Genomic DNA, 14,011 nt, shown 5'->3' with positions numbered 1-14,011 from the left:
TCCCTCCAGGTGTCCGCGCCCTTGTAAGCATCCTCCAGAGCTGGTACACGCTCTTCACCCCTACAGAAGCCACCAGTATTGTGGCCGCCGCAGCCACGTCTCACAGCACCGTGTTGCGACTCAACCTGGACTATGCCCAGCGGGAGGAACTAGCCAGCTGCGCGCGGACCTTGGCCTTGCAGTGCGCCATGAAGGACCCTCAGAACTGTGCCCTGTCGGCTCTCACCTTATGTGAAAAAGACCACACCGCTTTCGAGACAGCGTATCAGATCGCAGTGGATGCCGCATCGGGGGGAATGACCTACTCTCAGCTCTTCACAATCGCCCGCTACATGGAGCACCGCGGTTACCCGCTACGGGCTTTCAAACTCTGCTCATTAGCAATGAGCCACCTCAACCTAGCCTACAACCAGGACACGCACCCTGCCATTAATGACGTCCTGTGGGCTTGCTCTCTCAGCCACTCACTTGGTAAAAATGAATTGGCAGCATTAGTGCCTCTGGTGGTGAAAAGTGTGCACTGCGCTACTGTATTGTCAGACATCCTTAGACGATGCACGCTCACGGCTCCAGGATTGGCTGGGATTCCTGGCAGGCGGAACTCTGGTAAACTGATGTCAACAGACAAACCACCTCTTCGCCAGTTGCTGGACGCAGCGGTTGGCGCCTACATTAACACCACCCATTCGCGTCTCACACACATCAGCCCTCGACACTACGGCGAGTTCATCGAGTTCCTTAGCAAAGCCAGGGAGACGTTTCTACTCGGGCAGGACGGTTTGCTGCAGTTTGCCCAATTTATAGACAATTTAAAACAGATCTATAAAGGCAAGAAAAAGCTGATGATGTTGGTGAGGGAGAGGTTTGGTTGAGGCCGCTCATATTTCTAACACACAGTTATGAAGAGCTCAACTGTTCTGCTTCCTTGTATATCTGGGCCCTAATATCTCAGGGCCCAATCCAGGACTGTGTCAGCAGGAGCCTTTCATCACACCTGCCAAACATTTCATTATTTCTCTGGGGGGAGGCACCGTGTCAAAATATACCATCTTCCTGTCATACGTGAAGCCAGTTAGGGGCGACAAGGAGGAGTTAAGTAACCCAGTTGTGTCTGTCGTACGGTTAGAAGTGAACATGCTGTATGTGGATAGTAACTGACCTGTCGTGAGGGTGAGCAAGCTGTGATAATGAAGTTTGGTATTGCAATTGATGAGGGTGTAGGTCTAGGTCTCTCCACCAGGGGGCAGTGCAATGCACACAGAGCAGCATCCTGCAGGGGGTCTCTGTGTGCAAAATTCCTGTCATTCCCAGGTGCTTGCAAAGCAGCGGAGCCAGGAATTTATAATGCAGCCAGATCCGGGAGGATCCAAACGCTCGCTCTGCTTCTGATTTTGCATCACTAGTCCCGTTCCCTGCCAGAGAATGTGTAACACTGCTTACTCAACAGCAACGCTCTGATGCTGCTCTCAGATGATAAATGGTCACTGAAAGCATCCATACATCTGTGTATAGAGGAAATGCTGATCTCTATATACCAGAAATAAAACCCCTTGAAACAGCCGTTTGCTGGTAAATGTCCCCTCCCAGCAGCTTCGGTCACCTATGTAACGAGTTCAGGGATTCCTAACGCCTGGCATTGATCAGCCACTAAGGAGTTAGATCCTGCAGTGTGTGTGTATAGCAGGATTAAACAACCAGTGGCTCTCCAAGTGTGGGACTAATAGTCTCAGCATGTCCTGCCAGTTTGTGGAGCCACCGTTTGCCTACCTCTTGTATACAGCATAGACTGTAGCCTTTCCCACAATGCACTGCAGGCTTACAAACAAGAAAACGTGTTCTAAAAATGAGAGAAACCTCTTTAAATGACCAAATTCTGAGCAATTAAGGTGCGTGACAGAAGATAAAGATATCTTGATTTAATGCCGTTCAGTAACATCACTGATTTCAGTGCTGGTGGGGGGGATATGGTTTGTTTGTAAATGAATTGACCAGGGGACTGTAAGAGATGCCAGAACGTTTCTTTTATAATTTTGTGTCCAGCCAATTGACTGCTGAATTAGGTAAAAAGCATCTAAGGGCTTGTGTGAATGCAGTGCATTACAATGACCACTAGAGGCAGGCACGAGCACAGGCTGGAATGCAGAGACTTAGCTTTAATCTGGCCTAATATATATACACATTTTACTTAGTTAATACTTGGAGCCAGTGAAGTTTAACTCCAGGTTTACTATACGCAACAAGACTGTACGGTCGCTGTTTCTCCCCCCTCAGGCTGCTCTTACACCTCACAGGTTCACTTACACTAGTCTAGAACATATGATTTTATTCTGAGATCCATTCCAGCTCATTGATAGTCCAAAAATAAACATTTGGAAGACGCTACAAATGTTGACATTTCTACATGCTGAAGCCGTTTCCTCTTCATAAACCGCCCTCATCTCGTCCACTTTTACCTCCTTCATCCTACCCCCGATGAGAAGTGTCTCCCCCTCATCGCTGAACAGACTGCAATCCAAACTCAGGGAACACTTTACACAAAGCATTTATCTACCTGTAAATATGATAATATATGTGGATTACGAAATGTAAAGTACTAATTATTTATGATGGTTCTGTCCTTCTGCGGAGGGCGACGGTATACTTGAATGCTTTGGCTCGGGTGGTGCTTTAAGTGCTTTCTCAGGTGGGAGGAGGGAGTTGGTTTTTGGGATCATATAGCGTGCAATGAGGTTTGGCTATAATGGGGGGAGAGGGGTCATTCCCCCCCCCCCACAGTAATACAAGAACATATTGAGACGGTGCCAAGAATCTTAGCTCATTGACGCGCGCCCCCCCATTCACATGAATAGTGGTACAGGCCGTTGCAAAGTGGATATTGCAATAAAGTTCTGTGGAAATGACACCTTAACCTGCTCTTGAGGATATTTTGTGATCCCTTTAAACCCAATAGTGTCAGATATTGGGATGTAGGAGAAACGAGGGTGTATAGAAGCAACTGTGTATTTGTGATGGTGGATTCCACTCTGCGGGCAGCGCCGGGGATCAGAAAAGACTGAGGTTTAGCAATAAACGCGGTGTAGCAGGGGGGTGAACCCAAAATGAACAACATCCTGTGAACTCTCCCTCACACCAATTTCTGTCCCTCTTATTTATTTGTACCCTCGTCATCTGCCTTCTGCTACCTGTCAATCATTTTTGGGTTTTGAACGGGCAAGATCTTGGGCAGGGGTGATAGTGGATCGTCGCTGACTGCTAACATGCGTCTGTCTTTTTGTATCGCTTCTACACTTCCCAAAGTAAGCGCATTCTGCCCTCAGTATTCCCGCCACAGACGTATCATTGGTCTCGTTTCTACCGGTTTCATTTCTATGCTCTTTTGTTATATTCGTGCAACCTCTTAATGTTTGTTAATATTAATAAGAAAATTAACCCTATTTATGTATTGCTGAAACCATTTTATATGAATTGTGTTGAAAATTTCAGTGCTTTTTTATGAATAAATTGTGGATCACAAACTTTATTTCCCTCCAGTGATTGTGTGAGTGTGAGCTGGGACTCAGTAATACCTGTGCATGGTAATTACTTCTGAGGTATGAAGTCACTTTCACATGATGGTTTTAAACCTGTCTTTAATATATAACAAATATTCACTGGGTCTAATGTAACATTTCCTACTGATCTTCAAAAGGATTTTTACACAGATATAAATCAGATTTCTTAGTCGGTTTCTGCAAGTCCAGATATGACCAAGTCAGTTCTGCTATAATCCATTGTACAGTAACTCCGGAAATAGAGGCTCCGCTCTTGGTCCTATGAATATTTGTGTACAGCAGCGATGAAGGCTCCCACGTGCTCCGGGTCCATGTCTGGATACAAGCCGTGGCCCAGGTTAGCGATATACGCCTTACGGCCGAAGGCGTCCAGCATATTCTTCACCACTTGCTCAATGTTCTCCTGCAGGAAAGGGCCGAGATTGAAGCGAGGATCACGTACAACCCTATAGCTCCCTGTACCATATATCACCATTATCTACATCAGCGTTTCCCCAAGTAGTGCCCGGCCCGGCCAGGTTTTCAGGATTATGTTTATACAAGACGCAGTAATTAGAGAAATCAACCTATAATTACAAGTAGGGAAAGACTGACATGGCCTTTTTTAAAGAGATTTGAGAAACCGGTCTCTATATAAAACATGTCACAGGCTGCCACAGTGTTTCCTAAAATCAGAAATTTTCAATCCTTACTGGGGGTTCCTCACTGATAGACCATGGTCTATGTTACTCACGTGAGCTAAATTCTGATTATATTCACCCAATTTCTGCTTCAACAGCATTATGAAAAATCCAAACATGTAACAAACTAATTCTCAGCTACTGAAAACATCAGCAGATCATCGTGTTTGTAGGACGCACCTTACTGGAGTACAGAGCGCACGGATCCATGTTACCCTGCAGGGTCACCCTCCGCCCCGTTTTCTCCCTGAAAGAAAGATTCAAATTAGTGTAAAATGTTCAGTGTCACAAGTGCCCCGGTCTGTGTATTAGAGAGCGAGGTCTGTATTGTAGAATTGAGGTACATGATGGGGAGTATTAGACTAAACAATAAAAGAAACTATTGGATAATACATCCAGGTCTGTGTATGACAATGGTTTGATCTCGTCCAAGTTACAGGAGGAAACGGATGGATGAATCTTATGTTATAATACAAACGCTGGGATCTGGATCTTGAGACGATAGTGGATTGGCTCTAACCGTCAGTAGGACAGAACCAGGTGGTCTGATGAGAAGCACCGGACTATTGGGAAACATATTTTATTGGATAAAATGCCATAATGTAGTATAGAATCCTCTGCAACATTTGTTGCCTATGACATCCCGGCCTTCCCGAAGGCAGGAAAAATAAGATTTACTAATTTATTGAGGAAGGTGCAACTTTATTGAGCGCATCTGGAGATACGTGTCATATACCCACATGGGATGTGCCCCATTAGTTAACACCTTTGGCTTTTACCAAGGAATCCTGTCCATTGACCAGAGCGACCACTTCTCACCTGGCTTCCTGCGGTCGAATTGTCCAGTCCAACCCAACGACCTCGTACCCGGAATGGGAGAGATCCTCCAGTGCGTAGTGAGCGTCCTTCGCAAAGACGATCTACAAGAGAGCTCATTATTCATCTCCATCTAGTAGTGAATGTAAAATAACTATCCATGCGAACATCCTTTATCCGTAAGGCACCACCGCGCTCTGCAGCGCCGGCAGGAGTTAGATGTTACATCTCAAAGGATGATCACCTTTCCCGCACAAACATGAACTCACCATCGGCACTTCTTCCCGTCCTTCAGTCTTTAGCTTCTCTTTCACTCTGCGCGAGATGTCCCGGAGATACGGCAGAGAGAAGTCTGCAAACTGCTGGGGGCCGAGGCATCCGGCGTGAGACTCAAACACCTGCAGAGCCTGGAACACAAATACACAGCGGTGTACGGGAGAATGAGAACCCGGATTGTTGTCTCAGTGCTGGGGAACAATCTCTTCCATCGTACCTGGGCTCCGGCTGCCACCTGTCCCACCAGATAGTCCACGATGACATCCGTCAGCTGCTGCAGTAGCTGGTGGCTGGCAGCTGGGTGCTGATAGAGCCAGCGCTTTGCCTTGGACATTGTTGCAGAACCTCCACCTTCTATCATATAGGTCATCAAGGTCCACTGTAAGAGTCAGAAGATACAGAGGTCACAGAACATGTAGATTGTCGTATGACCCGTCCCCTGGGCACCAATGCCCCTCCCACTCACCGGAGCGCCCGTGAATCCGATTAGGGGAACTTTGCCGGCTATTTTATGACGAGTCAGGGTGATGGCCTGGAACACATAGCCCAGATCCTGGGAAACGTCCACTGCAGGTTTCAGCTTCTGTAGATCCTCCGGACTCTGGAGAGGATTGGGGAACACAGGTCCTCTTCCTGGCTCCATAACGATCTCCATTCCCAACGCCTGGGAACAACAATGTAATGATTTGTGTGTAGACCAGTCAGCTGCTAGTTCAGTTCCAAGACTCTCATTTTAAGATATCAACCCGGGAAGTAAAATACATTATGCAATGATAGGTCACTGCAGCTCTGTGAGAAAGCATCACCCCCCCCCCAATATGACATCAACGGCCCCACCCCTGAGTAAGTATCAACCAATCCACACAGCAAGTCTTCCAAGCCATCAGTCACACAGTGCCCGATATGTTAGAAGCTCCTCCCCCCCCCCCCCAAGTATGAAGACTATCTGCAAAGGGGTGAACGGGCACAGTAGGGGTATTATAGGGAAATTATAACAGACTTTAGTGGGATAGAATCTACCGCAATACAACACCACAATCATAAACTCCGGAGCAATAAGATCACCAGGTCTTCACATTATATAGGTTTTGTCCATCATATTCAGAAATGCAAACTGTTATATATTTAGTATATGGTTTATTAATTTACTGTTAATCAGAGGAGGACATGACTGCAGACAGTCCAGGAATGAGAGGATACTTCTCTGCGTTCAGTACATAACTGATCAGGATTCACATTACGCTCAACGTCTCATGTATCAAACCTTCTGCGTGTTTCTTACAAGGTTTATCTATCCCAGCAGCCGATGTACAGGAGTCAGTGACTGGTGTCGTACTGTAAGTGTGCAGCGGCGGATGGGTTACATCTCTGGATGAGCAAGAAACAGTAGCCCAAACCATTATCTTACATAGGGGCCCCATGGGGTCTTAATCAGGCTCTGATTCAGATACATTACTGTTATGCCTTCCTTGCATTTAGTCTGTAGGGGACTGGCACCATCTAGCGGACAAGTTAAGTCATACCATTTAGGATGTAAGCTCTTATGAGCAGGGCCCTCTTCCCTCCTGTCTCTCTACCGACTCTACTGCTCCAACTTCACTAGAATTGCTTTGCCTGGAGCCTCTGAATCCATGGTATTACTAGTTTAATGGTCTGTACGGTTTCACTCTATGGTCTATTGTTTGTATTACATACAGTGCTGCGGAAATCCTGTGGCACCTTATAAATAAATGATAATATTTCTGTATGAGCTATTGGCAATATCACCCTATACATGTATAACACACCCAGTATCTTCCTACAAAAATGGACATTACAATATTTAAAAACACAAAAAATTCAACACACAATACAGTATCAACCTTAGTTGCAATTATTTATCTATGTACTTAGTACTGTTAGGAGCCACTTCCTTCATAGATAAAAGGATAGTTCCAGTCAAATAGTAGACTCTAATCCACCCCTTCCCCCAAATAGAGTGACTGTCAGGGACCCTCCCACAGTCCAGGAGATCTGCATCTGGTCTCCATGTCAGTAACAGTGTGATAGGGATGTACACTCAGAGCCATTAATCCAATCAGCACCAGTGTTAGAAAGCGACATGTCACCGTATCAATGACAAATCTCCCAGGTTGTCACAATGGACAGGTGATGTAGGGCTGGGGGGAGTCCACAGCATGGGATCCCCAATATCTACTAGCTGAGGGGAGGTGGTTGTCAATAAGATTTACTATAAGCTACATAAATGTAATTAAGCTCCAGTTATTAGGAGAGGTTTCAGTACCTGGCTGATTGCAGAGATCCTGGTTAACCTATTTTAAATCAAGTAATTAATGCTGTTAAATTGTTCCTTCCGAAAGCTGCCTACAGTTCTTTATTGTGGGATAAGATTTCCTGAACTCGGGGCTGGAATGTAATAGCAGTTATATATAGTTACACAGAACTTACCTGCGGTATAACGAGGATGTCAGAAAAGATGATGGCAGCATCCAAAGGAAACCTCCGCAGCGGCTGTGAGCGGAGAAACAATGTGTCAGCTCTATAATATTGAAGTGATAGTTCCCTCCCCAGCACCATGAAGCATTTGTGTATATTCTCCTGCTTGTAAATAAATCCTGTATGCATCAGACTACCTGTAAACCCACAAAATATATACACAAATAGAGTTTTCAGGTACATTAGTAATCCCATATTGAAGGCACCTGATACTCCTGTAAATATGGTAACAAAGTATCTGTGATATTACCTCCCCCCCGGCATTACCTGCAAGGTGAGCTCACAGCATATTTCAGGACTGCGACACGAAGCAAAGAAATCCTGGCCAGCGCGGGTCTCCCGAAACTCTGCAAGAAATGTATTTCAAAGTCTAGCCACAAGAGGGCAGCGTTGCATATGACAGAATAGGGGGGATTAGGGAGTTACTAGAGGGTTTGCAATTCAGAATAAACTCCTATATAGGTATTATCCTCACCCCTTCCCATGTAGCATTACGCAGCTCTCGGGATGATTGAGCATATCAACTGGTTTTGGAGAAGAAACGTAGGTGTCATGCTGACTCCCCCCACCCTTTCTTATTAGCTGAGCGCTGAACTACCTGAGTAGAAGTGCTACTTGTTTATTGTACCGTAATGTTTACCCTGCACTGTCCTACTCTTTGTTTCTGTGCGGAGCTGCGGACACTTTGTGGCGTCTTACAAATAAAAATTAATAATAATAATGGTCATCGAATCCGGTGCCAGGATCACACGACACCTTGTCAGAGGCAGAAGTCAATGTCTCCTTCCAAAGAACTGCACAAAGTATCTAATCAGACAACTGGGACAACTCTACGATAATCCTGGAGTTGTAACACTGTAATCATTTGTCCAAATGACTGTGTGTAGAAGACGGGACAGAGCAAGTTTATTGCAGAAATACTACTGAACCTGCCCCCTACCGCTATACTAGACACTGGCAGGATATATACAAAGTGCCTCATGCCTCGTTGCTGTCACTGGTTCCTAATAAGGTGATGGGTTGTATGCTTACTGATCCCACATAATTTCTGCCTCCTCTGTGTAGGTGACAATTCTACATAAAGAATAAACTGCATTGTGACGTCCTAGATGACAGGTTATAATCCCCATATTACATCTGTCCTGGAGGCCACGCACCTGGCAGATATCTGCCCGCCTGTCTCATACACCACACGGGAACATGGCGGCACTCCTCCCCGCGAGCAGCGCGCAGGAACGTGTCATTCTGCAGAGCCGGGAAACCCTCAGGGCTGCGGAGAGAGAAACAATTATAAGCCTCTACCCTCATTTTCTGTAACAGTCACTATTACAATAAACTGATATGAAGCTTTACGAGTCAGACTGACCCTGAGACACCCACGTGTAAGAGGTCCAATATGGAGGCAGAACAGGAACTGCTGTATGTGTGAGCTTCTGCTCTCTGTTATCAGCCAGCTGCAGTGTCCTTTACTAAAGCCAGGAAATCAGCTGTGTACAGTATAGAGGAACCTCCACCCCACAGATATAGTACATGTAATAAGCATGTACTATAGTTCACCGGCTGAGCGATATCACTGGATCCTGCCAAACGTATAGACCTAATGGTTCAGATCTCATAATGGCTGCCTCCAGTGTGTGTAGATGACAGGTACAATGAAATATCTTCACATTTGAAACATATACAAAGTGCAAACAACCGTCATGGTGCTTGAAAACCCTTTGTGGTTTATAAAATTGTACAGCAAACATGGCAGCTCCCACTAGACGATACAATACATTCATGTAACCTTCCGATGTATATAGTGTTCTGTAGGGTTACTTAGTATCAAGTAATCGTCCGGTCACCAGACCTCCGAGTTCTGTGGTCATCTGTCTCCTGTATCCTGGGTCTAGTCTGGTTTATTTTGAAGCTATTTTTGATGGACGTTTTAGTGACCATAATGAATGTGATGTTTGAGCTGCATCATGTTATCGAGTTGTTATTAATCTCTACATACCTCACTAATAACCCTGGCATTATAACACGGAGGAAGCAGATTCAGCATCCATTCTTGTGGTTTAAAAAAGAAAGATAAATGCTGCAACTGAAGATAGAGGACGCCCAACTTAACCGTAAATGTGCCCACTCCAATCCCCCAGTCAGGAAATCTCCAGGAAGTCTGAACAGTCAGAATTCTAGAGCTTTTAATTGCCACTTGGAGCCCAGCAGCCCTGAAATGCTCTATAATTATTCCTGCACGTTGTCTCCAGCGCAGAAACCACAACTGCTCCCCCACAAGTGTCATGTCTGCAAGTTTCAGGACAGATCCCATATCTGGAGTCTGCAGATAGAGCCTTCAAAGTGGATGTACAGAGGGTGGGGAGCAGACACCCCACCCTGACAAGATGCTGACAGATTGGACTCGTAATCATCTGACACAGCGGCCCTCTCAGTGTGTGTGTGATCTGTGGGCCCCCCAGCTGCCCTAAAAGTACATCTGAACTTCCTGGGACTTGTAGTTCTACAATAGCTGAGAGAAAAGGACTACCTAATGATAGGAAGGCAGTGCTATTAAATTCACTACAGTAGTACAGGTGGTGTAGCTTTGGGGTATGCCACTTATAATTATATATAGGATGATTGGGACTATATTACTTTCCTCATCATAATCTACAGACATCTAGAATAATAGCACCATCTAGACTGGCAGTTACTATCTAATTCTGCTTTCCCGATAAGACCCTGACTCTCTGTATAGTAATCCACGCGGCAGCGGATTATACAACGGGTCTCATACATCACATGACTGGAGACAGGAGCTGGAACCGGTCCCTGCACCCTGTGCTGTATACTCACAGTGTCTGCTCCATGTCAGTAAGTGTCAGTAACCAGTCCCTGCACCCCTGTGCTGTATACTCACAGTGTCTGCTCCATGTCAGTAACCAGTCCCTGCACCCTGTGCTGTATACTCACAGTGTCTGCTCCATGTCAGTAAGTGTCAGTAACCAGTCCCTGCACCCCTGTGCTGTATACTCACAGTGTCTGATCCATGTCAGTAACCAGTCCCTGCACCCTGTGCTGTATACTCAGTGTCTGCTCCATGTCAGTAACCAGTCCCTGCACCCCTGTGCTGTATACTCACAGTGTCTGCTCCATGTCAGTAAGTGTCAGTAACCAGTCCCTGCACCCCTGTGCTGTATACTCACAGTGTCTGATCCATGTCAGTAACCAGTCCCTGCACCCTGTGCTGTATACTCACAGTGTCTGCTCCATGTCAGTAAGTGTCAGTAACCAGTCCCTGCACCCCTGTGCTGTATACTCACAGTGTATGCTCCATGTCAGTAAGTGTCAGTAACCAGTCCCTGCACCCCTGTGCTGTATACTCACAGTGTCTGCTCCATGTCAGTAACCAGTCCCTGCACCCTGTGCTGTATACTCAGTGTCTGCTCCATGTCAGTAAGTGTCAGTAACCAGTCCCTGCACCCCTGTGCTGTATACTCACAGTGGCTGCTCCATGTCAGTAACCAGTCCCTGCACCCTGTGCTGTATACTCAGTGTCTGCTCCATGTCAGTAAGTGTCAGTAACCAGTCCCTGCACCCCTGTGCTGTATACTCACAGTGACTGCTCCATGCTGCTGTGTGTCAGTAAAGTGTCAGTAACCAGTCCCTGCACCATGTGCTGTATACTCACAGTGACTGCTCCATGCTGCTGTGTGTCAGTAAAGTGTCAGTAACCAGTCCCTGCACCATGTGCTGTATACTCAGTGTCTGCTCCATGTCAGTAAGTGTCAGTAACCAGTCCCTGCACCCTGTGCTGTATACTCACAGTGTCTGATCCATGCTGCTGTGTGTCAGTAAAGTGTCAGTAACCAGTCCCTGCACCCCTGTGCTGTATACTCACAGTGACTGCTCCATGCTGCTGTGTGTCAGTAAAGTGTCAGTAACCAGTCCCTGCACCATGTGCTGTATACTCACAGTGACTGCTCCATGCTGCTGTGTGTCAGTAAAGTGTCAGTAACCAGTCCCTGCACCATGTGCTGTATACTCAGTGTCTGCTCCATGTCAGTAAGTGTCAGTAACCAGTCCCTGCACCCTGTGCTGTATACTCACAGTGACTGCTCCATGCTGCTGTGTGTCAGTAAAGTGTCAGTAACCAGTCCCTGCACCCTGTGCTGTATACTCAGTGTCTGCTCCATGCTGCTGTGTGTCAGTAAAGTGTCAGTAACCAGTCCCTGCACCCTGTGCTGTATACTCAGTGTCTGCTCCATGCTGCTGTGTGTCAGTAAAGTGTCAGTAACCAGTCCCTGCACCATGTGCTGTATACTCACAGTGTCTGATCCATGCTGCTGAGTGTCAGTAAAGTGTTAGTAACCAGTCCCTGCACCCTGTGCTGTATACTCACAGTGGCTGCTCCATGCTGCTGTGTGTCAGTAACCAGTCCCTGCACCCTGTGCTGTATACTCACAGTGACTGCTCCATGCTGCTGTGTGTCAGTAAAGTGTCAGTAACCAGTCCCTGCACCGGGTCCTCTAACCTACTCCATAGCCACGCCCCTCCGCTCTACTCCAATGTGGTCTGGGGAAAGGCGGGGCTGTGACGTCACAGCTCATTACTCCATCCATTGGTCAGTGGTCTCTCACCTAACCAACCAGAATCGAAGAACACTTCCGGCGTTGCTGAGTAACAACGACCAGGAAGGAGTCGCGCGGCTGTCAGTGACCTTACCGTACTGCGTGTAGTATGCGCGCAGCTGTCACTGTGCTGCTCAGTATATATTATATAATGTCTGTATCTATCTATCTATATATTATATTTCTGCTTATATTATATAATGTCTGTCTCTATATATTATGTCTGTATATATTATATGTTTATATTATAATGTCTATTTATATAGTATATGTCTATCTATATATTATACTGTATATTATGTCTGTATATATTATGTTTATATTATAATCTCTGTATATAGTATATGTCTATATAGTATATGTATATATTATGTTTATATATTGCATAATGTCTGTATTTATATAGTATGTGACTGTATATGTCTATATATTATGTCTATATATATTACATAATGTCTGTATTTACATAGTATGTATATTATGGGGCATATGCAATTCTCGGCGGAAACGCCAAAAATCTTGCGGTCGATTACCATCATTACGGTAATCGTGCGCGGAAAAACAGTTAATACGGTAATTTACTCGCTGGATTTGAGCTTGCAGCTCCCTGAGCCGCGAGCTGAAATCCAGCTACATATTACCGTATTAACTGTACTAGTTTTTCCGCGGCGCGGAAAACTAACAATTGAATATGCCCCTATATGTCTGTATATATTATGGGGTATATTCAATTAGCTGTGGAGTGCTTCCAGCACTGTTACGAAAGTACTGCGATGTTACATTGCAGGGAATGTTAGGGAATTTAGACTGTAAGCTCCAATGGGGCAGGGACTGATGTGAGTGAGTTCTCTGTACAGCGCAGCGGAATTAGTGGCGCTATATAAATAGTTGATGATTCAATCCCCCCCAGAATAGCACCCCGATAAATGTACTACTGTTATTACGGAAAAGTTAAACCGACTTTCTGCTCAGGGAGCCAGCAAGCAAAAAGCTGGCGTTGTAATAACGGTAATAGTGCACAGATTCAGTTGACTGTTATGTTCCTCAGATCATCGCGGCCGTGCATTTTTTACTGGTAGTACAGTAAAAATTAATGCTCAGGGCCATATTCAATTAGGTTTCCGGTCCGTGATAATGTGTTGGAACAGGCCGCAAAAGCAATTCACAGTACCGTAATAAAGTGAATTTTTGTGCGCACATCGTAGTCCACGTTATTTCGATACATATTACTGTCAATACATCGCAGTTTTCAGGGTAACGTGCATTACCGCGGACCGGAACCCTAATTGAATATGCCCCTAAGTTTCGCACCTCTATGGGGTACAACGAAAAATGATCAGAGATTTCAGCCTGAACATCGCCCCGATGAGTCTCCGCGGACTGTCCCAGAGATGCTGCCGATGAATTGTATCCAGAGCGCAGCTTTGTGCTATATCCATGGAAACAATGATAAACAGCCCTGGTGATATAAATACCGGGATAAGAAGCACAGAGTCTGGAAAGATCAATGTATTTAGAAAAACTTGGAGGAGAATATACACCAGACAGCAAAGTTACCTGAAGGTGGAGATCACTTTACAGC

The 14,011-nt window shown here is 45.6% G+C and overlaps 2 protein-coding genes across 4 annotated transcripts in view; one reads left to right on the top strand and one right to left on the bottom strand.

Moving 5' to 3' along the window:
- Positions 1-3,515, top strand: part of ZSWIM5 (zinc finger SWIM-type containing 5) — a 51,366-nt gene extending 47,851 nt beyond the window's left edge. Inside the window, exon 14 of the mRNA XM_075181621.1 lies at positions 10-3,515. Coding sequence (XP_075037722.1) covers positions 10-872 — 863 coding nt within the window. The 3' untranslated portion in view covers positions 873-3,515. The remainder of the gene's footprint in view (positions 1-9) is intronic.
- Positions 3,516-3,612: 97 nt separating this feature from the next.
- On the bottom strand, positions 3,613-12,384 carry UROD (uroporphyrinogen decarboxylase). 3 transcript variants are annotated; one of them, XM_075181626.1, is made up of 10 exons: positions 12,264-12,384; positions 8,977-9,089; positions 8,087-8,166; positions 7,772-7,834; positions 5,790-5,987; positions 5,541-5,702; positions 5,317-5,454; positions 5,051-5,151; positions 4,412-4,478; positions 3,613-3,954 (listed from the first exon to the last, which is right to left on the bottom strand). In XM_075181626.1, the coding sequence occupies exons 1-10, from the start codon at positions 12,275-12,277 to the stop codon at positions 3,811-3,813; spliced, it is 1,080 nt and encodes a 359-aa protein (XP_075037727.1). In that variant the 5' UTR covers positions 12,278-12,384; the 3' UTR covers positions 3,613-3,810. The 3 variants fall into 3 exon arrangements, with proteins under 3 accessions (XP_075037727.1, XP_075037726.1, XP_075037725.1); XM_075181625.1 differs by having other exon boundaries at positions 12,201-12,273; XM_075181624.1 differs by lacking the exon at positions 12,264-12,384 and adding an exon at positions 11,416-11,503.
- Positions 12,385-14,011: the final 1,627 nt, after the last annotated feature.

This window comes from Mixophyes fleayi, chromosome 8 (genome assembly GCF_038048845.1).
Source record: "Mixophyes fleayi isolate aMixFle1 chromosome 8, aMixFle1.hap1, whole genome shotgun sequence".
NCBI classification, from domain to species: Eukaryota; Metazoa; Chordata; class Amphibia; order Anura; family Limnodynastidae; genus Mixophyes; species Mixophyes fleayi.
This window is presented reverse-complemented; position numbering and strand designations above follow the sequence as displayed.

Excerpts from the sequence above, each read along its gene's own strand:
- UROD (XM_075181624.1), bottom strand. The coding sequence starts at position 11,474 with ATGGTGCAGGGACTGGTTACTGACACTTTACTGACACACAGCAGCATG. Across the intron at positions 8,167-8,976 it reads GGCGGGCAGATATCTGCCAG|AGTTTCGGGAGACCCGCGCT; the intron begins GTGCGTGGCCTC and ends CATTTCTTGCAG. Across the intron at positions 7,835-8,086 it reads GCTGTGAGCTCACCTTGCAG|CCGCTGCGGAGGTTTCCTTT; the intron begins GTAATGCCGGGG and ends CTCCGCTCACAG.